The sequence below is a fragment of the Pristis pectinata genome, chromosome 29, assembly GCF_009764475.1.
Source record: "Pristis pectinata isolate sPriPec2 chromosome 29, sPriPec2.1.pri, whole genome shotgun sequence".
Taxonomy (NCBI): Eukaryota; Metazoa; Chordata; class Chondrichthyes; order Rhinopristiformes; family Pristidae; genus Pristis; species Pristis pectinata.
The window spans coordinates 5456690-5481690 of NC_067433.1; the positions used below are offsets into that span (position 1 = coordinate 5456690).

A 25001-nucleotide genomic window follows, 5' to 3' on the forward strand; every position below is an offset into this window, starting at 1 on the left:
TGCTTTTCTCTCTTTCCTTGATCTGAGATGCTTAAAACTGGCTCTGTCTAAATGTTTTCAGTTCTGTTGAAATAACACTATGACAGTAACCTGAAACATCAACTCATTTTCACTCTCCACCATGCCCACCTGACCTGCTGAATGTTTGTAATATTTTAAATATTGTAAAGAAAGTTCACATTAAGGTGGCTGGAGTAGATAAGAAATAAACTAAGCCCCTGTTCTTATAATCCATAAGAAAAGGGAACTTGGAGGATCATCCATCAAAAATGCCAAATGCAGGTTATGCTGAATGGAAAAGATGCCACACACAGCTGTACGAGAAACAGGTGGGAACCAACAACCTGAGTACTCCAAGCTGGGCCAAGGTAGCCTGGTTAGAATATTTCCAGGACAATTTTTCAGAACACATATTCCGGAGCCAACCAGACAGCAGGCTTTTCTGGACCTAGTATTGTGCAACAAGATAGGGTCAATTAATGGTCCTATTGTGAAGGCTCCCCTGGGCAGCAGTGATCATAAAATTGAACTTTACATTCAATTTCAGGAAAAGAAGAATGGGCCCAAGATAGTATTTTAAACTTTAAAAGGGATAATTAAGAGGGTGTGAAAGCAGAGCTAAATAAATTGGGTTAAGAGATCAATCAATTGAGATGCAGTGGCAGACATTTAAGAGGATCTTTCAGAGTAGATACATCCCAGCAAGAAAGAAAAATTCCAGGGGGAGGAACCACCATGCATAGTTAACTAAAAAAGTTAAAGATAGAATCAAACTTTTTTTTGTAAAGCACTTAATTATGCAAAAACAGATAAAAGTTTAGAAGACTGGACAAAATATTAAAAACAAACAAAAATATAAGAACATAATAGAAGTTTCTGCAGGTACTGTATTAACAAAGTGAGTGTTGGCGAATTAATAATGGAAAATAAGGAGATGGCAGATGAATTAAACAGGATACTTTGCACTGGTCTTCACTGTAGAGGATATAAATAACATCCCAGAAATAGTTGTAAACTGGGATTTAGAAGGGAGGGGGAAAATTCAGGAAAATTGCAATCAACTGAGTAGTGCTATTAAAAAAATTGTTGGTGTTGCAGACTGACAAGTCTCCGGGTCTTGGTGGGTTTCATGCTATAGGGTTTTAAAGGAAGTGACTGGTGAGATAGTACATATGTTGGACTTAAATTTTCAAAAATTCCCTAGGTTTGGTGCAGGTTCTGTCAGATTAGAAAATACTAAATGTAACTTCTTTATTCAAAAAGGAGGGAAGCAGCGAGCAGGAAACTACAGCCAAATTACATCTGTCATAGATTGGTATTGGTTTATTATTGTCACCTGTACCGAGGTACAGTGAAAAACTTGTCTTGCATACCGATCGTTCAGATCAATTCATTACACAGTGCAGTTACATTGAGTTTGTAAAGAGTCCATTGATGTAGTACAGGTAAAAACAATAACAGTAGAGTAAAGTGTCACAGCTACAGAGAAAGTGCAGTGCAATAAGGTGCAAGGTCACAACAAGGTAGATCATGAGGTCATAGTCCATCTCATTGTATAAGGGAACAGTTCAATAGTTTTGTCACAGTGGGGTAGAAGCTGTCCTTAAATCTGGTGGTACATGCCCTCAGGCTCCTGTATCTTCTACCTGATGGAAGAGGAGAGAAGAGAGAATGACCCGGGTGAGTGGGGTCTTTGATTATGCTGGAGAATATAATAAAGCTATTTATTATTGAAGACATTATGGCAGAATGCTTAGAAAAAAAATCAAGGTAATCAGACAAAATAAACATGGGTTTGTGAAAGAGAGTCATGCTTGATCATTTTTTTGGAGTTCATTTAAGTAACATGTGCTGTAGATGAAGGGGAACTCATGGATGTACAATACATAGATTTCTCGAGGCATTTGATAAGGTGCCACATCAAGGTTGTTGCTCTTGTATTCTGTACCTCAGCTAATGAAGAAAAGTTATGCCTTGTGCCTTTTTAAACTATCTTATTGTCATGTATTGCTGCCTTTTAAGGATTTGTGAACAAATACTCCAAGGTCCTTTTGTTCTTCAACGTCATCATTTACTCGATATGCCCTTGCCTTATTGCACTTCCCCAAATACATTATCTTACACCTCTCTAGATTAAATCTTATTTGCCACATTTCTGCTCAAGTGACCATCCATCTGTACCTTTGTGCAGTCCATAGCTTTCCTCCACACCGTGAATCACATGATCAATTTTTGTATCATTTGCAGATTTTCCTAATCATACCAATCTCACCCCCCTCCCCTTACATTTAGGTCTAAATCATGAATATATATTAGAAAAAGGAAAGGGGTGAATACTGAGCCCAGTGGAACCCTGCTGATAACCTTCCAGTCACCAAAACAATCAAACATTTCCCTTTGCTTCACACTGTAGACAGTTTTGGATCCAATTTGCCTGCCTACCATATGGGACCTTGTGAAAATCCTTATTCCATGTAGACTAATATCAAACAAATTGTCCTTGTTGCCCTCCATGCTAAAGATAACAAGCATTGGTTGAAGGTTTTCTTCATCCTTACCCCAAACTGGGTACATTGGCCAGGTTGGATTTTTAACTATGCAAGCCGAGGTACTAAGCATTATCCTGGAAATCATTACAGCAAATCCAAACCCTCTCCACCTTTTGTTAGCAAAAGCACTTGATTGTTTTTCCATACCATTTCCCTTTCAAATTACATAACATCGCTGCTTGCTGTCTCTTTTCTAACACATTTAACTTCCCCTTCCACCATCTCATCAAATGCAATGTTTTTAACATTTTCCAAAGCTGTTCTTATGCTAATGATTCCAAGAGGTAAATTGACCTCCAAACAAGACTTGTAATAAGAGGTACACTATACAGAAAAGTTAACTGACTTGCAATTGGAAATATTAAAGATTTGAATACAATTTCCCAGAAATTGCTTCACATACCATTTTTCGACATCCAGAGCAAAACACATTTGCAACCATTTCCAATCACACCAATGAAGAGATTCAACCATATCTTTCTGATCAGGGTACACACTAACACATCTAATGAATTTTTAACATCAGATACACGTTAATAACATCATCCTCTTATAATGCCATTTTTGTTAAACAATAGTAATTTGGCAGATTCAAAGTCTGCAAATCACTGAATGCTCCATTGGAACAGCAGGCAGCATAGTGATTCAGCTAATAGTGCTTGTGTCTTACTGTTCCAGTAAGTGGGATTCAATTCTGACCTCTGGTGCTGTCTTTTAGGAGTTTGCATATTCTCTGTGACTGCACCAGGTGAGTGATTGGAAAATAATGGTCTGTTAATGGGCATGTGAGAGAGACCAGTGTGCCAGAAATAAGTAAGGGAATGGCATTGGTGGAGATGCTCTGAGAGCTGGCATAGACTTGAATGGCTTCCTTCTGTACTTAAGAAAGTACGATAAATAATGGAGAACTCAAAGCAGCCTTGGAGTTCAAAAGTACTCAATTTAGACCATTGGCATGAAATTATTTATGAACTGACATTTGTTAAATACCTATCATGAGTACTTCTGTGGTCATAACAATGGCTGTACTTTTTGAGTGGGAGCTTTGGGCTGGACATAGCAGATGTTTAAGGGAGGCTCGTTGACTCCAGGAAAGAAGGGATAGATGTGTAATCAAAGATCCTATATCCCTTGAAGCCGTCTGCATAGAATCTATTGGAACATCAACTTCTACCTCAACTTTGTCTTTACCAAAGCAGCCATTACTGAGATAAATTTTGCAGGCAGATCTCCAGCCACACAACTGTCATAAATCATTTCTTTAAAAGAGAACCTCTCTGTGGCCTTACAGCACGTTCAATTCTATATTCAATATCCATTTAACAAATTCCAAAAATAAAAGATGCACCCACCATTACTTCCTACATATTAATATCCCCTCACATAATGATGGGGATGAAAAGATAAAATCGTCAATGAAGACACAAGAGACTGCAGATGCTGGAATCTGGAGCAAAAAAACAAGATGCTGGAGGAATTCAGGTCAGGCCATTTGAAGGGTCTCAACCTGAAATGTCGACTGTCCATTTCCCTCCACAGATGTTGCCTGACACACTAGCATCTTGTTTTTTTGCTCTAAATCTTCTCAATAGCCCAAGAAATTCAAACTCTATAAAAGTTTCCTAGACTATTAGTCACATGTCATTGGGTCTTATACCAATGAACTCTATATTACGTTTTCTCCCAGCATTTATAAATTCCAGGAGACTCATTGATTAAACATATTATTTGAACGGATACCTAACAAGATCCATAAAGGTGACATACAGCAGCTGGGACTAATGGATACTTAATTCTACTTTAGAATGTCATTTCAAAAGGATGCTGTGAGGGGATTCTAATTCGTTCCATTAATACATCTGTTCAATCACCCTTATAGAAGTCTGGCTGTGTATTTAAAATCACTAACATCTTTCAATTGTACCACTGATGGCAGGTAATATGATAACAGGCACTTAGTGTTCACTTCCAGACTCACCAATTGTTTTCTTCTTCCCACCAAGGATCCCTGGGAAACTGAGTCCCTCTGGCCAATTAAATTCAAATATTAAATAGCTAATTCTGAACTGAAGAAATACATTTAAGTCACTCTCAAAAAAAAAAATTAGGGATAATGCTCCTGGACTTCATTCACTGTATTTGTCTCTGACTTGGGTTTTGTTGAGGTATAGTCTTATCGGTTCCTTAAGGATTACTTTGTTCTCAAAGTGAACTCTCTGGAGAAGAAGGCAGTACACCAAGTCCTCATTATCCACTGGCTTAGTATCTGCAGATCTGAGAACTTGCGAGGTTGGCTGTGTATTATTGGGAGTGCTGGTAAATATTTCCTCCGGAGCCCTGTTTGCCATAAAACAGATTATATTTGATGTTGCGTGCTAGCCAGCAGTGATACATCAACAATCAATGTGCTGGCGGGGTCAGAGTCAGGAACATGGGTAGGCTTGCATGGGAGGCAGGATACAGAGTATGGACTAGGTGTGCAGCCAGAGCTGAAACAATGGGAATCAAGAACATGGGCATGTTTATGGCAAAAGTGGGGATCAAGAGTGCTTGTGTGTTTCAGTTCATTTTGACGTGGAGGGGGTGACCATTACATCATTACAGCCTTACTGTCACTGCCAGCAGCCATGGTGGTACAAGGGTTTTTTTGTTACCGTGGGAAATCCAAACAAGAAGAATTTGGTATCTAGTGAAATGCTAGCAACATTTCATTTCAAAAGCTTTACTCCTTGGGTATGTTGACATTGACAACAAAATTAACGGTATTAAGTATGACATATATAATGTGCCCCAAGTAGCCAAAGTGACTACTTAGAGCAAATGTTGGATTAAACCCCAATTGATCATCCAATATACTGTATAATTACTATATTGTAATTGTTAACCTAACTCTCAACATAAGAATTTGTCAAAAAAATGAATGAAACTCAACTTTGTACAGAGCCTTGACAGCATTATTGTTTATCACAGCATGAGTGGTACAAATGGAAGTAGAAAACACTCCTGCGCCTAACTTATACGTCTGCATCTTTGAGGCCAAGGACTTAGTAACTCTGAGCAACCATCCTCCACCCAAACAGGTGCTTACATCCCTGTAGCTGTTCCTGTGTGCGAGTGCAGGGTGGGATCAGGCAAGGCTGGGTCTTGGCTAGTTATCCAATCTATCCATCAGGAGTGTTCAGACCAGAGATTTAATTGTGATTTTCCAGCTAATGAAAATAATATGAAGGGATAAACATTTGCTAAACACCTGGAATCTAAAATAGAACCTAGAAATCCACATCTGTGAGCAAAGACATTTAGTGTGATGCCTTCTGTGGGATTTTGATTGTGCATCCACAATAATGTGAATAATATTGAATTAGTGTAAGTGGATAGTTGGTGCTTCCTTTGTGGGCTGAATGGCTCATTTCTGTATATCTTTGATGTATCTCTCTTTAACTCAAGAAATTGAGTCCTTCAAACATTGAATAATGAATAGCTGACCAACTATACGGCCAACCTAAGGCAGACTTGGATCAGTTTCTGCATCATAAGACTACAGCAAAGATTGATTAACGTTTGCGTAGAGAAAGGAAGAATGTAAATAGAGGCAATCTGTGGAGTGACTTGTAATGGATACAGGTCACTAAACTAAGAGGCAGATTTGAAGTCACCTGGTGTCACGGTTGTAATTTTTTTTAAGGGATCATATAAATGATTGTACAATGTTTCTTCTAAAGAGCTACAGTCCCAAATCTGAGCTATCCTAGTATTATTCATGTCAAAACCATCCTAACCTGGCCAAGGTGGCATTAAAGCAACCTTGGCTGAACAACACTGAACTGAAACTTAAATGAACCACCTCAACATTGTTCCTTAGTGCCTTCCAGGTAGTGCACTCCCACTTTGGCTGCAGCTAGACTGTTAGTAGCTTCCTTTGATGGTAGGGTTTGTTGATGCCCATGGGAAGCTGTTATCTTTGAAGGGGTGGCTTGTGAAGCAGTAGACTGGGCAGCAAAGTGGGAAGCAAAGATGAGTATATTGTCTGGAAGGCAGTAGTGGGAAAAGAACCCTGTCCTCCTGAAGAGGCAAAGTAACATTTTCCCCCACCCTCAACCAGGAGGCAGGCGTTCACAATATCACGAGATCTCTTGGGACCAGTTAGACGCGATCTGTTGCGACCCAGACCACACATTGTTATTTCAACCTCCAAACACATGCCAGATGCAATCAAGAACTCCTGCACCCAGGTGTCCACCATATTTCTCAATTCCATCTGTGCAACAGTCTATTCCTGATGGAGAACGATCTGAACCCAAGGGACATCTCCCTCTCTCAGAATAACAGACGAGGTCACAAACGATATCTCTCTGTTCCTGCAGAACTCAATCTGCTCAGGAACAGCAGCTTGCTGTTCTTAAAGAACCACAATACGATTCCAGATGACAGTAGAATTTGTATATTTTTCTGGTACGCTGTACAGACTGTAAAGTTTCTTCACCTTCATGCCAACTTCCACCCTTAGTATTTTAGGTGACATTATTATCAGCACCTCAGACTCCACCCCTTGATGCTACTGCTCATCGTCCTAGTGTGCTGGTCGTTAAGTTAGTGGTAGGGATTGTGATCAGTTAGAAACAGGTTCCCTCTCAGAATATCTTGCAGTGATACATCAGAGTAAATCTAAAAATAAGTTGTCTTCATGATGCTTCTGGAGAAGAGAACTTGCACACCTGCAGTTTGAACTGAATTCATCATCGATCCATTTTCTTTTGGATTCTATGAGGAGGAAATATGATAGCTATGCTTACCAGAGAGATTTGCAGTCTCCTCGGCTCTGGCATCCATTTGGGGCTGTGTGACCTCAATTCTCTTGGGAGAAGGGCCACCTCCTCTACTGTTGTGGCTGAGCACAAGGGGGCCTCCTGCCATCCTGATTGCCTCCTTCCCTTCAGTTAATACTTTGACCTGAAGTAAATGGAGAAAAACATTTCATTGTAAACCTATGGCAGATTTAAATTCAGAATGTGTACGTCTGTGCGTATCTACATGCGCGTCTCTGAACACGTACTTTGTGCTGTAGCTCTCAAATTGACATACTTGGTAAGATGGAATTGTTCCATTGTTCATTGAGTATCAGTCCTTGAAGTTGGGATGTCTGTTGACTCTTGGAACTCCTGATGAGTGGCTACACTGTGAAGGGCTCCTGGCCCTTCCTGATGCCTAGCATCTCCATTCTGGCATTTATTTTATCAACTTTAATGGCCTCGTATATGAAACAAGGCATTACCTCCCCATACTATCTTGCCTCTCTGTCATCTTTAGGAGCCATAGTACTTATTGCTGCTATGAAGAGTGTCCTTGTCAGGTCCGAAAGCAAGCTGTAATTGCATATAAATGAAAACCGTTTCCTGACCAAAATCACACACGCATATACACAGGTCTGAGACTTATTCCATGGGATTCAAATTAGTACAGAAGCATGAAAACTGGAGCAAATAAATTTTTTGACAAATAATTGGATATATTTGTTCTCTCTCTAAATTTTATCATTATTTATTAAAACATCTGGAAAAGGTTTAAATATCTGTAGTTGTCCCATTATTTCATTTCATTCCTTTGTTTTCTCTTTTCTCCACAGATTCCTCATTCTGCTACAATAGATCAATCCCACCCTACTATGCAGCAAGGAGTCCATGCACCCCACCTTGGCAACCAGTCAGGGCAGCCACTGCACCACAGAAGCCCTTCCCAGCATCAACGGCAGCTCCAGCAGGCAGGCTCCAATGCCCATTCACATGGTGAATTGACCTTCAATCCATCCTCGGTGATGGAAGGTCAGCCAGGTGGTCAGGGAGCAGCTGATGTTCCAGAGCCTTCTCTGGAAGTAAGTGCAACAAATTTTTCACTGTCAGCAGCTTCCTTTAAGTGAATAATACATTAGCCACAGGACTAATCGCTCAAAAAAAGAGTAAAAATAAATGAGCAGGTCAGACAACATGTTGGAGGCAAAACATAAATTAACGTTCAAGATTGATGGCCATTAATCAAAAATGATTTACCTCACTCTTTTGAGCATCTTGGAAAAGTACAAGCCATAAGTGCAGATTAGACTCTATTGAAGTTTTCAGCACCAGACTTTTATTTTGATCAGTTGTATGTGTCTGGGTCAGAATAGGTCAAAACATTCAATATTAAATTTTTGTTATAAAAACAGAAAATGCTGGAAACACTCAGCAGGTCAGGTAAGATCTGTGAAAAGAGGAACAGTTAAGATTTAACGTTTGGAACCTGTCACACAACTGGGAAAGAGAGAAACAAGTTAGTTTTCAGTAGCAGACAAGGTGGGGAAGGGATAGTTAGAACGGAAATATCTCTGATAAGGCGAGACTATGACCTAATATAGCGGTAGGAATCACATTATACTACTTTGTAATGTACACGGTGGAACACAACTTTTGCGTTGTAGTAGAACTAAGAAACCTTGCATTATAGAAAACTGCATTATAAAAACAACCATGTCAATGGGGGAAAAGGGGGTTAGAGACTAGAGAGTTTCAGGCTCACAATAACAAAGATATTTTGCCCCTACAGGATTTTCAAAAAATGTTTTTAATAGTTATAAGTTTATTTTGTACTGCAAGCTAAAAATACTAAAGGCTGTATGTCACCTTATTTAATAAGAGTATCATTGCACAAGTGTAAATAGAAGCGATTGCTTGTCAATTTCCAGTGGCCTCCCCTGGTGAAACTAGCAGCCTGTGTTTGTAAGAGATAATGGTGTTTATAAGAGAATGGTGTCTGATTACTATGGGGAGGTTACATATAAACAGATTGTTCTCCCCAAGACCTTTTTCCCCAGAACAGCTTTTTTTCTGTTTGTCAATTTGAAAATTGACAGCTGTTAAGCAGCCCTCTCATTCCTAAACAAAATCACATTATAACCAATTCAGCTTATGTAATACAAATAGTGTTCCCCAATTCATCAATCCAGTTGTGTTCAACTCATGTTAGGGAAACATGTGTTATAGCAGAACTACTTGCATGGCTAATAGCAAGGCAGTAGAACATGTCCATCAAACCAGACTATACAAATAGAAAAAGAAAAGCTGAGCCAAAATGGTAACAGGCAGAAATGGCGATGTTCTGATAGGGAAAGAAAGAGCGAGTTATCCAAAGTTGGAGAATTCAATACTCAGTCTAGAAGATTACAACAAACTCTTTTAGAAGATGAGGTGTTGTTCCTCAAGTTTATGATGGTCCTTGATGTGACAGTGCAGGAAGCCACAGCCAGAAAGATCAGAGAGAGTGGGATGGTGAATTAAGAGGGAAGACAACCCGCTCAGGATCACTTCTACAGACTGAACACAGGTGCTCCGCAAAGTGATCGCCCATTTGGGTTTGCTTTCTCTGAAGTAGACGAGGCATTGTGAACACTGAATGCATTACATTAGATTGTAAGAAGTGAATAGCTGAGTTGCAGAAAATAGATAAAATGCATTTAAGTTCTGTCCACAATGCTAGAGAGGAAGGCAAGATTCAAGAAGGAAGTCATTTCAGAGGCAACTGTACAGGACGTCTCTTCATTGGAGAAAATATGACAGGTGAAGGAACTGAGAGAATGGAATGGAATCCTTGCAGGAGGCATGGTAGAAGGAAATAGTGATATCTGTGGGCTTGTAATGGACATTTGTGGCTGGCTTATCCCCTGAGATGGAGGAGGAGAGATCTAGAAAAGGAAATTAAGAGTCAGAGGTGGATTAAGGTGGGAGCAGGGTAGAAACTGGCAGCAAAAGTGATGGCATTTAAATTCTGTATGAGAGCAGGAAGCAGCACCAAAGATGTCATCAATGTACCAGAAAAGGAGTTGAAGGAGTGGGCCTGAAACAAAGACTATTCCATAAATCCCACAAAAAGACAGGTGTAACTTGGGCCCATGCAAGTGTCTGTGGCTACACATTTGACCTGGAAAAAGTGAATGGAGTTAAAAAGAAGTTGTTCAATGTGAGAACAAGTTCAGCCAGGCAAACTAGTGTGTTGGTGGAGGGAAACTGGTTGGGCCTCCTCTTCAAGGAAAAAGCAGAGGGCGCTCAGACTCTTCAGATGTGGAATGAAGGTGTAGAGGGATCGTGTATCCATGGTGAAGATTGGATCAAGGGATTGGAAAGTGGCAGAGAGCATCTGCAGTGTCACGTTTGTAAGTGGGAGGCGACTGGACTAGAGGTGAAAGGATGGGGCAAAGGTAAGAAGAAATAAGTTCAATGGGGCAAGAGCAGGCTGAAACAATGAGTCTATCCATACAGTCTTGATTGTGGATCTTGGGCAGAAAGTAGAAGCAGCCTGTGCTGGGCTGAGGCAGTATGAGATTGGAAGCAGTGACAGGAAGGTCCGTGACTGTGTGGGAGACGATGGCCTGGTGTTTGAGATCTAGGAGGAAGTACGGGGACATGTCTGAGATCTGAATTTTGGACTCTGTGAGATAGAGGACAGTTTGCCAGAGAACAATAGCACCACCCTTGTCAGCAGATTAGATGGCGATGTCAGGATCCATTCTTAGTGAGTGGACTGTTGAAAGCTCACAGAGGGGTAGGTTAGGGTTAGTGAGGAAAGTGGTGAAATTAAGGCAGATAATATCCTTTTGGCAGTTAGCAATAAATAGACAGAGAGGGTAAGAGGCTAGAGGGAAGGGTCCAAGTAGATTGGGAATTCTGGAGAAAATGGAGAAAGGATTCACAATCTGGGGTAAGGATACATAGCCAAAAAAAAGAAGGCACAAATGCAACAAAAGAAGAATCCAACGTCTTGTTGGGCTGGAATTAATTGAGATGGGGATGTAGGGGGATGTAGCTGATGCCTTAGCTGAGGACTGATCATTTGGGATCAGGAAGGGGAAGATCAGAAGTTATGGTTAAAAAAAAGCAGGGGAGTGTAATTGCGAGGAGAGATGGGATCAGAGGAAACGGAAGAAGAAAGGTCAGAAGAGGTATTGGAATTCAAAAGTTGTTCAAATTTGCGTTCTTTGACGTCAGAAAGGAACAAAAAAAGTCATGCATTACAGCATCAAATGCAGCAGAGAATAAAGTGGAACTGCGGACGGCTTTGAGTTGTTGCAGAGAGGCCAAAAGCATGTGTGTGCTAACTTATGGCACATAAAGCATAGATCTTAGGAGGTATTGAATCACTGCCTTAGAAAACGATTTTGTTATGTCAGATCAGTACTTCTCAGAACTAAAAGTTTAGCCCACCCCCAACTAGCTCCCACTTGCCCAATCACTGCGCAAATCTTTCCCCGAGTGCCAGGAATTTCCTTTTGGTGTCAGTTTCACAGTGCGATTAGAGCTGTGAATAGCACTTTCTGCAAAGCCAACAAATGGAGGCACGAATTTCAAAGTTGAAATTTTTTTTGGCTAAGTAATTTTAAACTGTTTCAACTCTAAATCAACAGGATTTAAATTGCCATAAAAAGAAAAATATAATTGATATTGTTTATCTTTTTTTTTAGCTTCTTCCAGAGATTACAAACCCAGATGAGCTACTTTCCTATCTAGGACCTCCAGACATGCCAAACAACAGCAATGATGACCTTCTGTCCTTGTTTGAGAACAACTAAAATTCTTCCTTTTTAACCACCATGATAACTGAAGCTTCATCTTCACTGAAGCTCAATTGAGACTCCACACTGCCTTGCACTGTTGATAGTGAAAACCTATTGACAGATGTCTCTGTGGACAGTACTGGTAGGAGATCCTCCAAGACCCATTGTAAATTGCCATCACCTTTTAGAGTTCTAAATATCTTTAGAACACAGATGAGATTTGAAATGTTGACAAGCTAGAAGAAACCAGCTAATTAGAGAATCTAAAATTACAACCAATCGTTGTCAAAGATTTGGCAGAATAATCGTTTGTTACTAATGCCACAAATCTTGTCTGTATTTCAAAGCATTAAGGCAAAAGATGGGAAAGACTTCAATGCAGCAATTAGCTTTGAGCCACTAATTGCAGGTTTGTTATTCAGCTCAGTAACCTTGTGGATTATTCTCCACATTCACAATTGATGTGAGGACTGTGACATCTAGGAATCAAAAGCCTTGCACGGGGAGGAAGCTGAAAAACAAAACAGAACTCGCAAGCCCCTGTTATCAAGTACAATGATTTTCCTGGATCCCTGAAGTTCCATCTGTAAGGAAGAGAATAGATGGAGACTCACTAACTATAACTTCAAAATCATTGAAGAAAATGCAAAAAAAACAAATTATGATCAATTACAAAATAAAAGCACAAAAGATTCTTAGTGACCAAGGTAGGGACACTACAGCACTGAGGGGAAAGAGGATTTCTTCTACGCTGTAATGAAACAGTATCACTGCCTGCATTTCACAACCTGTGATAAAGATGTTGGCCGTCATATCATTGTAATATAAAAGGAGTACACAGAGGTGATTAAATGACAGTACTGTGTTATTATCCCACTTTGATTGCTCTAACCTTTTCACAATTTTTGTTCATTTAAAAAAAAGCATTCTTAATATAGACTTATCTGAACACACCAATGCTGTTCTACAGGCTGTGGCTTTTGTACCAAGTCCATGTGGCACCAAAAAGTTTTTTTATATATCTAAAATACTGTGGTATTGGCAAAACAATTGAACAGTGCCCAATGATGATTGTTGATTTCAATGCTGGTGACGATCAATTGCAGGTGCAAGGAACTTTTTTTTAAAAAAAATATACACTGTGATGAGAGAGGTCGTTTAAAACAATACAATTATTGCAGAAAATAATCATTGTCTTGAAATTTGTATTTGCAAATTACTTCCATAACTTTGAGGGTGGGTGAAGGGAGAAGAAAAGGAGGATGGAAAATCTATGTTCCTTTTAGTTCTGTTGAGCTACAGCAGTTCAGGATGTCTGTGGTCTATTTAAGATGGTTGAGATACGTAAATCAATATTGTTTAGGTTTGGGTTTAAGTTTATGGCATCTATCTCCTTTATTAGGATTATCTAGGGTTGTACTGCAATTTGTAAGACAATAAAGCTCATTGTTTAATTTCTATAGCTTTTTATTTGTAAACTATTGTTTGCTGTTAGAAAATTCAATTTTAATGTAGTAAATTATATTATTCAAAGTCCTGCTTCTGTGTCAGTCCTGGAACATAGAGTGGGATTTCTCCTTTTAAATATGAAATGGGATTAGAAATCAATTAAAGTTACAAAAATGTCTTGAATGCTGAAAATGCACAGAAAGTAATTTGGAGAAAGACAGTTTTGAGTGTAACTCTTGTAAAAGGTCATACACAGTCAAGAGAAGCATGTTTTTGGGAAAAAAAGTCCTGAGCAAAGCGGGAAAATTTGTGCCAGTTTTCACAAAGATGCTGTTAATGAGCTCAATAATCAGAAGAGGTGTAGGCTATTGCAAATGCTAAGGGTGTGAAATGCACTGGAAAAGCAAAAGAAAAAATAGATTTCCACAAATAGAAATCAGTAAAATGTTGGAAAAGAAGTCGGTAAGAGTGGGAGAGCACAACTGAGATCAAAGATTAGAACTGTTGTTCATATTCAAGGAAGAAACAATATAGGGGAAGATAAGACTCTATCCAAAGGAATAGTATAAATTGTAAACAAGGAAAGTGATTGATTCTATTATAGGTCCCAGGTTGTTTTTTAACTAATCATACACTATTCCCTGAACAAAAATTCAAGCAGGCAGCCAACTCCTATTACCATTGTGATTTAAAAGATAGGAGGTCATTCAGTGTATCGAGCCAATGCTGGTTTTCAGAGCAATCCTAGTCCCCAACTTATTCTCCTGACCGGTCAATGATGTGCCGGAGAGTAACATGGAATAACCAGATTTCTATTTTCTCACCTGCCTTTGCATTCTGTTTATGCTGGTCAACTGGGGGTATTAGAATGTGGATATCAGGTAATAATAATCTGTATCTGATTAACTTGTTGCACAGTAAGTTTGTACATTAGGATACTGTAGCACCTTTTATCTCATTTTTTTTTAGTTGAAATGAAAGAGTAAAGATCTGCACAAAGTCTGACAAACTCTTCTTGAATAAGATGCTAGAGCTTTGGACCGGCATCGGTAGGTTTTAGCATCTCTAGAAATAACAGTCTACTCCTTTTTCTATATTCCTGTTAAGAAATCAAGTCTTTTCAATCACCTAACACAACCTACCCAGTAGTTCTGTACACCTACCCAGTAGTTCTGTATACTCTTGCTTTACAAAACTATTGGTTTTATAGATAAATAGAACATTACAGCACAGTACAGGCCCTTCGGCCCACAATGTTGTGCCTGGTTTTAAAATTTTCAAATGGCCCTCTGTTTCAATACTTTTTAGGGGAGAGTTACAGACTTGTGTTACCCTTTGATGGAATTTCCAGACAGCAACCTGGCTTTTAGTTCTTAGGCTGTGCATCCTTGTTCTAGACTTCTGACCAAGAAATAATTTAAGGATTCTTTAGAGTGAAGCTATCTTAACTACAAGTCAATCTTCAACATTCCAGGAAACATTGGTCTGTTGCAACCTTTCTTCATAATTTAATGCCCCTAGTCCCAGTATCATTTTGTTGCAGGTGTGCTGCAGTGCTCTTATTAGGGTTTAAGCAGAGATTGATAATTGTACTTCTCCAAGTATCTTATGTTATAATTTAATCGTGTATTTTAGTTCTATTCACGTCTTACACATTTGTTTCTAATGATGATGATGGAATCAAATGTGCACAGCTCAATATAATTGACAGCTGATACTCATGAATGCGTTCAGCACTGGCAACCAAAGACAAATTTCTCCTCTGACTCCCTTTGCAAATGCTGAGGATCAGTAGTGAGATCATCTGTAATTGATAACAAGTGAAATTTGTCCGTAAAATTTATACTGCCTGAAATGCCAGCACCCTAATTTCAAATCCTTCCACCTTTCCAAATACAGAAACACCATACTGCACTGATGCATAGAAACTGCTCCACTTTATTATGAAATACGATCAATATAAACAATTACATTGATTAAAATTTAGCAACAACTTATTAAGGTGATTCCCTAGAATCCAATATGGTTGGTATTTTAAGATAGATCTGTTGTCTCATTTTGGATCTTTTCCATTTCCCGGAAAGAGAATCTAAATGGTTGCATGTGCATTTACACAGAATTAGGAAGAATCACAGCATGGAATAAGCAGCACTCCTCATTCCAATGTGCTTACCTTGCTTCCATACACCTGTTATACCTATTTCGTTCAGTTTATCTACCTAATCTGTTTGTAAAGTTTGACATGGTCTATATTTCAACTATACATTCCACAACCTCACAAATTAGTATTTTAAACAAAATGTAACATTTCTTTAAAATGAACATAAAATTTTAATCTTAAATCTTGTCTTGATGGTTCAATTGCTATAGACAACCTGACTTCAGAAACCTTCGAGGTTTTAAACACATCTATTGAACCAACCCTTAAGTCTCCATTCTAACTACAACCACACTTTATTTGCATTTCCTCACGTCAATCAATTAAAAATCCTAGTCATTTTGCACTCAACCTTTGTAATGCTTCAATATCCTTTTTACTTTATGGAGGTCAAAACTGAACACAACACTCCAAAATTCATGATTATGTCTTACTTTATAAATTCCATAACATAAAACTCAGCTTTCAAATGGCCTTATTCACTAGAGGTGCCACTTTTAATGTGTTTCACACCTGAACCATGATCCATTATCACCCAGTTTCCCCCAATTAAAGTACAATTATGTTCTATTTAGAACCAAATGCACCCATTCACTCTTGATACTAAATTTTATCTTTTACTTTTTTTTGTTCACTTGATCATTTTATCAATATTCTCTTGCCATTTTCCTGGCATGTCATAACTAATTCCTGTGCCTCTTACCCACAAATTTAGATATCATTCCCTCTGGATTTTTACCCAAATTATTGACATATTCAATGGACAGAAACAGTTCAAGAACAGAAGCCTGTGGGATGCCACCAAGAAACTTGCCTACATCCAACTCATTTAATTCCTTCCCCATTCTAAACATTTTTACCCATTCTAGAATCCTTTTTCACAATTCTGTATTAGTCCTTTTTCTCCAATTTTCTACAATCTGGTACCACAACAGAAGGATTTTGAAAGTCAAATTCTCTACATTTCCTCATCCACTATATCAGTCTCTGTAAAGAACTCTTGGAATTGTTAGAAAATTCTTTCTGAAATTCAAATTGGCCATTTCCACTTATTTTATCTTCCTCTAGATCTTTAGTAGTTCTATTTTTAAATATTCTTCTTTGTCACATTAACTGGAACAGCCAAGTCTTCCCTTCAAAAATGAATATTACATTTCTCCACTTTCCAGTCTTCCAAAACATGTATATTCTCAAAGCAACTTTAAAATATAATTATACCAAGTCAGGTCTTCCTTCCTAAAACTATGATCTGCCTGTCTTTTCTCACTTATGTAGACTTTACCTAGCTGCTTACAAACTGTTTTGGCTCCCAGTGTCTGTATTCACAACATGTCAGTTTCAAGGTATACTTGGGAAAGGATGCTACTAATTGTACGCTAATCAAGCCTAATAATAGCATCAACAAAGTGCACTTTCACTACTTATTGTACAGCTAATAACAGTCAACTATCAGTTATCTCCACAATGTTAATTTTTATCAATGTGTAATTTTTTTCACTATACTATTATAGTTTATTTTATATGGAAGAAACGTGCCACAAGTTATTGTTTGAGAATGACCACAAGGAAACATTTGTGCTGAACATGGTTTCCAGCATGTGGCTGGCTGTAGAACATACACCAAATGCTGTGTGCAGATAAAACCCTTTGATATTTTCAGTAGAACAACACTTTGTAAGAAAATAACTTTACAAGTGCCAGTAAAACTTTTGATTTTGGGAAAACTATATTTTATATACATAAATGTTCCTCTTTTATTACTCTGCTCAAGTTAAGTTTGGAGTGCTTTAAAATATTATGACCAAATTAGCTATGGAAACTACAAGGAAATTCTGTTTTTAAACACCAAAACAATTGTCTTCTTTGCATGTTCCTGCTTAATACTGTATATAGTCATCTGTGGTGGTCTCTGTTCTGATGTACTGTTGCTGTTTAAATACATGCTTAAAATGCTTTAGCACCAGTAGAACTCAGTTAAGCCACATATATTTGCAGATTTATCTCAAACTCTGCTTTCAATCCAAATTGTATCTATTACAGCTTTTAAACACCCCCTTTCCCTAAAATGTAGCCTTCAACTAGGGCATTTTCTCCAGCCACAAACTGCCTTCAAGTGACCTCTTAACACACAAGGCCCCATTGAGAGAGTTAATGGGCTCCCATCCCCCTCCCAAAAGAAATCGGACTACTTAAAGCTTTATCCAATTTTTACCACCCACAAACATAGATTTTATTGGTAAGAGGCATTAAATCGGAATCAATGAAGGGTTTTAGTGCATTCATTTCTCCCTTCTCTTGCTGAGAAACTTTAGTAATTGTAATAACCCAACCGTTACCCTGAGTGAAATTAGCTAACTCGATACAGAAAGGAATCAGATCAGGGGTACAGGTCTATTTGGCTTAGTTACTTATTTAACAGCTGATGGAATTCCAGATATACTTCTCTATGTTGAAGCTAACACATTACCTACTCCTGTTTAAAGTTCTTTTGGAAGTCTTCCCTCATGGTACAATTCTACATACTTTTAATCTGAATTCACTGAAGTGCATATATGACATTAGACTCTTTGGAGTCTCCTTTAAACATTCACATATCACATCAAAGGTTCAACATCATTGATATGAAATGGAAAAACAAGTATTTTTGTTTTCAGAATAAAGGTGGAACATTTCTTGTCTGTGACCTTGCACAAATAAAATTGAAATTTGTTCTGGATGTCCTGCATTTCAAGGTTCCTTTACATTGTTTTAAAATATTTTGCCCTTTCTCCCCAGCTTTTCTGGCTTTAGCCACACTGTAATCTCTGCAGTTAAAAGAGTAAGCAATTGGACTTGATTCATCAGGAATAAAAGTGTGAATTATCCAGCAACCTAAAGTACACATAGCTTTACTTTGTCCTGTTATTTTACTGTTATGTTTACTGCATCCCAACAGTACACATTCTAAATTCAGAAGTGTATTACTGACAATTTTACGTTTTCCAAAGCAGTCTCCTGTAACCATGTGGGATTCCTAATTTAATGTTGTAGAATGGTAAATTAGGAGCTGTTGTGTGTTTTGGGCTGAATCAATTAGGTCTTTCCATATTTATTTCATTCACAACCACAGATCTTTGTCATCTGGGTTACATTCCAATACATGGAAGTTATTCTATTGCAGTACCCAAACTCCTGAACTGTACGGCTTTTAATCAGGAAGTTATGTAATATCAGGATATAACTGACCAACTACTACTCAGTGAATAGACTTGAAACATTTAAATTGGTTGAACCCAATTTGCTTTCAATCAAATATCTTAAAAATTAGCAAAGAGTTGATTGGGAAAATGTTACCATCAAATTCAATATTATTACTTACATCCATTGATGTAGGAATTAAGCTAGTGGTTTTTAAGAAAGATAATGTTTATCTAGAGTTTTAGTTGACATAGTAGTTGGTTATGGAGGTGCACATGCAATCTAAAAAGGTAAAAAAAATCAAATTCTGAGATTATAGTCATCAGAAGATAATCAACAGAAAGAACTTTGCTTAACTGTTTACTGTCTTTCATTGTAATATTAAAGGCCTACCTGAAATATCTACATTAAAAACAAAAAATAAGCACTGAGTGCTACCAGTTTTTCCCAACCCCAAAACCAAATATTGCTGAAAGATGGATTTTCTGCTAATATTAATAACCTTAAACTTCCAACTAATCCACTGTGCCAGCATAAACTCAAATTGACCCCGAACTAGAGTTACAGTTAAGTGATTGTGAAGTTTTATGTGAGACAAAAAACAAAAAGGGTTCACACTTTTTTAATAAGTCTGCTATGGATGACAGCATCTGAATTAAATTAGTTTATTTTCATACATTACTAAAATGCTTTTCCATTTTCACAATCCTAAGAAACATTAACTGAAAGCTTTAAAAATAGTTTAAGTCCCACCTTAGTTCTTGTTCCTTTTAGCTCCTCTGTAATGGTAAAGGTAGCATTCACTGAGCCATCCAGACCAGACTTCCCACGCATGATCTTCTGCCTCTACTTAGCTGAAAGATGTTAGTGCTTAAATGGAGATAACTGTCCAGGATGGGCATACATTAAGCACACTAAAATAATTGTTATGTCATTCAACAGTCTAGTAATGCTCAATATCAAATCCCATGCAGAATGGCCACTAAGGTGGCCATGGATAAACCATGGTTTGAAACCATGCATTCCAAAACTAGAGGAAAAGGTGGACAAGAAAATAATACTTTTTGCAGATGTTCTGCGAGCATTTGAAAAATTATTTAGACTTCCAAAGATGAGCAATGAGTATCGTAACCTCAACTAACTTGCATTACTTTCAAAATAAACTGATTGTTACAGCACAAAATGTCAGTAAAAAAAAGTAATGATCTATAAATTTCTCAAGTAGTATTAGAAAAGCTTGTTTTCACTATTGGTTTTGTATGTAGTATTTAAACAATTCAGAACTGAAAAATTAATAGTACTGCAATTATAGCAATAGGAGAACCGAAAGAGACAGAATGTAGTCATCAAAATACATTCAAAGTTATTTTAAAGTGACTGTAAATGATGTGACCAATAAATGAAGCACTGGTGATAGCTTAGTAGATCTGCAGGAATTCCATACCTTGTTGCAAATTTCACACTGAGCTTGCAATTAGATGAACACCCAGCCACTCACATTAGCCAACAAGAGCCATTAGCTGCTGTTTACAACAAATTGCAATTAGTCCTCCTTAATCCTAATGGATTTTTTTTCCAACTCACATAATTAATGGCACAACAATTTCAGGTTGATTGGTTATAAAAATCTGGATGAAAGTTATTAAATTAGAAACTATACCACAATGATATGGCATTTAAATTGTCATTCACGAACAGATGGGTGTTCTGAGCTTCACTGCACCTTAGAATCTTCATTATTTATTGGTGAGGCAGGGTCAGGATTAATTAATAAGGGATGTTTTTTTTCCAATCTCAACTTTAGTTCAAAAGCAATGACTTTGAATGACATATCTTAACATGGAATGTTACACAGAGAAGGACAAGACTGTCATTAATCTATCTGCCTACCCAAATTCCATGGTCCTTAGTATAAATACATACATACGTGCGTGTCTAATAAATATTAAAAGATACTATTAAATTCTAGTTAAATTTTGCTCTATTGGGGGCAATATTAAGTAGTCTATAGAGAACTATAGAAATCCAAAATATTTTAATAGCCTTTGCAGTTTTCTCTCATTGTATCTGACATATCCTTATTTCTTAAGGTTTTAATTTTCTTTTATTTTAATTTTGTATTTATAAATATGCCACAATTTATTTAGTTTGTGCAATTTGGCACAAGGTGCGTGTACTCTGGTATAATAACAAGAAGCTGTCGCAACTTTAATTCAAATAAGGCACTGGCACAGTAAACCAGCAATTGCAGCTAAGCAATGAAAGATGTAACAAGTCTATTCAGTAAATGAGCTCATGACTCACCAACTCTGTGTTTCTGAGGTGCTACTATATGTATTGTAAATTAGGATGGAAAGAAAAGAGTGTAAATTTCATATTTTGTAAAAATCTTTTCTTTTAGCTTTTCTGTACAGTAAATGAAACAGTAAAAAAATTGTGTGTCCTGCATGCAACTGCTGAATGTTGTATTTGTCCAATTATTGTATGTATCAAGTTTATTTCTTACCTCTATACTCAATGCAAAAGCAATCTTACTGTCTTTTTTAAGTGAAGGAATTGTATGTAGTTAGGTGATATTACCTATTTATCTAATAAATGTGCATTCACATAACAAAACATCTTCATTAAAACTGCTGTCAGAAATGAAAACACTTTTGTATCAACTTTAAAATATCCCTCATAATGTCTTATTGTTTGTAGATAAATATCGTTGAAGTGAATTGCCTTCAGACTGAAGCTGCCTAGTTATATGCAACAATGAGGTGAAAACACCAGAAGTCTAGCATTCAAGTCAAAGTCGAGTTTATAGCCATACCACAAGTACATGTATGCACAGGTGCAATGAAAAACCTACTTGCAGCAGCATCACAGGCACATAGCATCAGATAAGCAGCATTCACAAGAAAAACATAAATTAAACACAATTTTTACAAGAAAGAACAGAACAAAAAAAGTCCATTTTAGTGCAAAGTGATCACAGTGGTCAAAATGCTAAACCGCAGTGCACAGCATTTTGTCAGTTGGTTCAAGAACCAAATGGTTGAAGGGAAGTAGCTGTTCTCAAACCTGGTGGTGTGGGACTTAATGCTTCTGTACCTCCTGCCCGATGGTAGCTGCAAAAAGATGGCATGGTGGGGATCTTTGATGATAGATGTTGCCTTCTTGAGGCAGATCCTCCCTTAGATACTACCAGTGATGGGGTGGGATGTGCCCGTGACGTATTGGGCAGAGTCTACTACTCTCTGCAACTCCTTTCATTCCTGTGCATTCGAATTGCAGTACCAGACCATGATGCAACCAGTCAGAATACTTTCAATGTACATCTATAGAAGTTTGTTAAGAGTGTTCGGTGACAAGCCAAACCTCCTTAAGCTCCTAAGAAAGTAAAGATGCTGGCGTGCTTTCCTGATGATTGCATCTATGTGCTGGGCCCAGGACGTCATCTGTTATGTTTAACGCCCAGGAATTTAAAGCTGCTGACTCTCTCCACCACCAATCCTCCAATGTAGACTGGCATATGTTTGCCAATCATGAACTGTGGAATAGTGGTGTCACAGCTAAGACTGATCTGGCCCTCAAATCAGCTGATTTTTTCTTATCCCATCCATGCCCAACTATAGATTCCTGACAAGCAGTCATGTCAACCAATTCATCACAGGCCAAGAATCCGACTGGGACTTCATGATGTGTAAATTTTAACTATTTACCACCTTTTACCATTCATAAATCTTTGTCATCATTAGGTTTAACAATATATTCTCCAAGAGAGGAAAACTGCAGCCCAAACACCATATTTCACCACTTCCCTCTGCCTATTCCATGACTTTGCAGCATGCTGAAGATTAGCTAACTCAGCTGTTTCAGTGTAATTCTTGGGGTCCTCCAAGCTGATTCTGGTGTTTTTTTAAAGAAAATTTCCTCCTTTTGTGGTTGTTCTACATAAATACTACATCGCCATACCTGCAAACTAAAATGGCATCCATAGTGTAGCTTGACTTCATTTCGTCAGATCAAAAAAATGTGCTGGAAGTACTCAGCAGATCAGGCATCATCCATGGAGAGAATCAAAGTTAATATTTCAGGTCCAAGGCACTTCATCAGAACCACCCATTCTGATAATGCTTCTTCAACTTGAAATGTTAATTCTGTTACTTTTCCAATAGACGCTGCCTGATCTGCTGAGTGTTTCCAGCATTTTCTGTTTTTATTTCAGACTTCCAGCATCTGCAGTCTTTTTGTTTGATTTTTCAATTCTTTGGGATTGCTTTTTTGTTTGTTCAGGATTATGGACAATCTACAGGCCACTTTCCAATTCTGCTACCTACTTGTAAGGAATTTAAAGTAGTTCAGGATATGGTACCCAAAAAAAAGCCTTAAAATGAATGATTTTGGGAAGCCCCATCAACAGAATATGCTAAAATGTAGAGGGAAGAACCAATCAGACACATAGCTCCTGCCTTCCTACTCATAGTCCATGATGGGATAAGGGTCAGAGAAATGTAAAGAACAAAACCAGAGTCGCAGGGAAATCTTCAGTCGCTTCAAAATTATCTTACAATTCAGATCATATCTGTCATCCCAGTGTGTGATAAGGCAGGGGAAGGTCTGTCTCTGCATGCATCAAGGACTGAATTTTACCTAAAGTGTTCAGGGGTAGGGAAACCACTGGCATGTGGTGGTTTAATTTGTGAAAGCATCTTTGTTAAAAACACTTAACACAGCCATTGAAAATGTTATTTCTAAGTTTCCTGACCAATTGGGTGGGATGATTACACATATGACTCTATTTCAGCTCCACTATTTTGCTGTTCTGCACAACAAAGGAGGAAAAGAAATTAAACTGTAAACATGCCATTGCTACCCTAATATTCAATGCTGTCATGTATAGGCTACAAGGTCTCTGCAGTGGTTGCATCCCCTTCTGATGGGAGGAAGAAGTCTGTGGACAACACCAAGAAGGCGAGGGTGGAAGTGGTAGCAAAAGTCAGCAGCAGAAATATTGTTCCTTCTGCTGAATTCCATGCTTCAGATCATTTAATGACTTCAGATTAGATCAGATGAGGGGAATATTGTGGCACATCTTGATCTGTGCAGTATTCCAAACCCCATCAATGCATCTTCTTTACTCTGCTCCAACATTAATCCTTGCACTTACTCACCTCACAGGGGTTCCCATTCCCTCTGTCTAAAATGTCCACATTCTCCAAGAAGTATACTACTATAGCAGTTAAATAACAGGCCTAGTAACCAGTGTTGTGGACAAGTGACCCATGACCAATGTGTTTGAATCCCACCACAGTAGCTGGTAAATTTAAATCAAATGTGAAATTTTAAATAAAAGCTGCCCTCAGTAACAGTAACTATTGAAAGCACCGAGTTGTCATTGTAAACCTATCTGGTTCACTAATACCCTAAAGAAAGTAGTAAAAAAAAGAAATCCACTATTCTTACCCAGCCTGGCCTATATGTGAACCCAGACCCACCAATGTGGTTCTTCTGTTCAATGGCAATTAGAGATGGACAAGTGCCAACATTGCCAGCAAGAGCCATTTCCTGTGAATGAATTTTTTTAAAAACTGCGCAGCTACCACTGACATACAAGCTCAACTTATGTGCAATGACTTTCAACAAATATTCCCCATCCATCCACCCTACTCACTGATCTCTTTTTCCTCCCCTCCTTGCAGGAGAAAAGATTGCAGAACACTGGAGGGGGGGGGCAGGTGGGGGAAGCCAGGAAACCGGTGATGACCCTCCATCAGAGGAGGCAGCCCCGGAGGTAAATAAGCACAACTATTCATGGCCATGAAAGAAGGGATGGTAGAGGACTCCCAGCTACCTAATGACAGAATTCTATCTCATTCAGACACACTGCATGCACAATTTGTTGATTGGGAGTCAGTAGGGAATGAAAAATTATTGTATGCATTATGTTAACAGCAAACAAATTTGACACTTCTGATCCATGTCTTTAATCTCCTTTAGACTGCTTCCTTCATGCCGCAAGACCTGGAGGACCATAATGACTCCTCAGGGGTCACTGATCTCTGAAGGTGCACAGCCAACCAGCTCAGATATCCAAATGTTAGTA

General features: G+C 38.1%; 1 protein-coding gene across 7 annotated transcripts in view; it reads left to right on the top strand.

The window, feature by feature from the left end:
* The window catches only part of LOC127584274 (zinc finger MIZ domain-containing protein 1-like), a 239396-nt gene extending 217835 nt beyond the window's left edge, over positions 1-21561 (top strand). For all 7 annotated transcript variants that reach the window (XM_052040924.1, XM_052040925.1, XM_052040929.1 and 4 more), the window contains 2 exons: positions 8173-8418; positions 12034-21561. In XM_052040924.1, the coding sequence (XP_051896884.1) occupies positions 8173-8418; positions 12034-12141 (354 nt within the window). In that variant the 3' untranslated portion in view covers positions 12142-21561. The remainder of the gene's footprint in view (positions 1-8172; positions 8419-12033) is intronic.
* The last annotated feature ends 3440 nt before the right edge of the window (positions 21562-25001 follow it).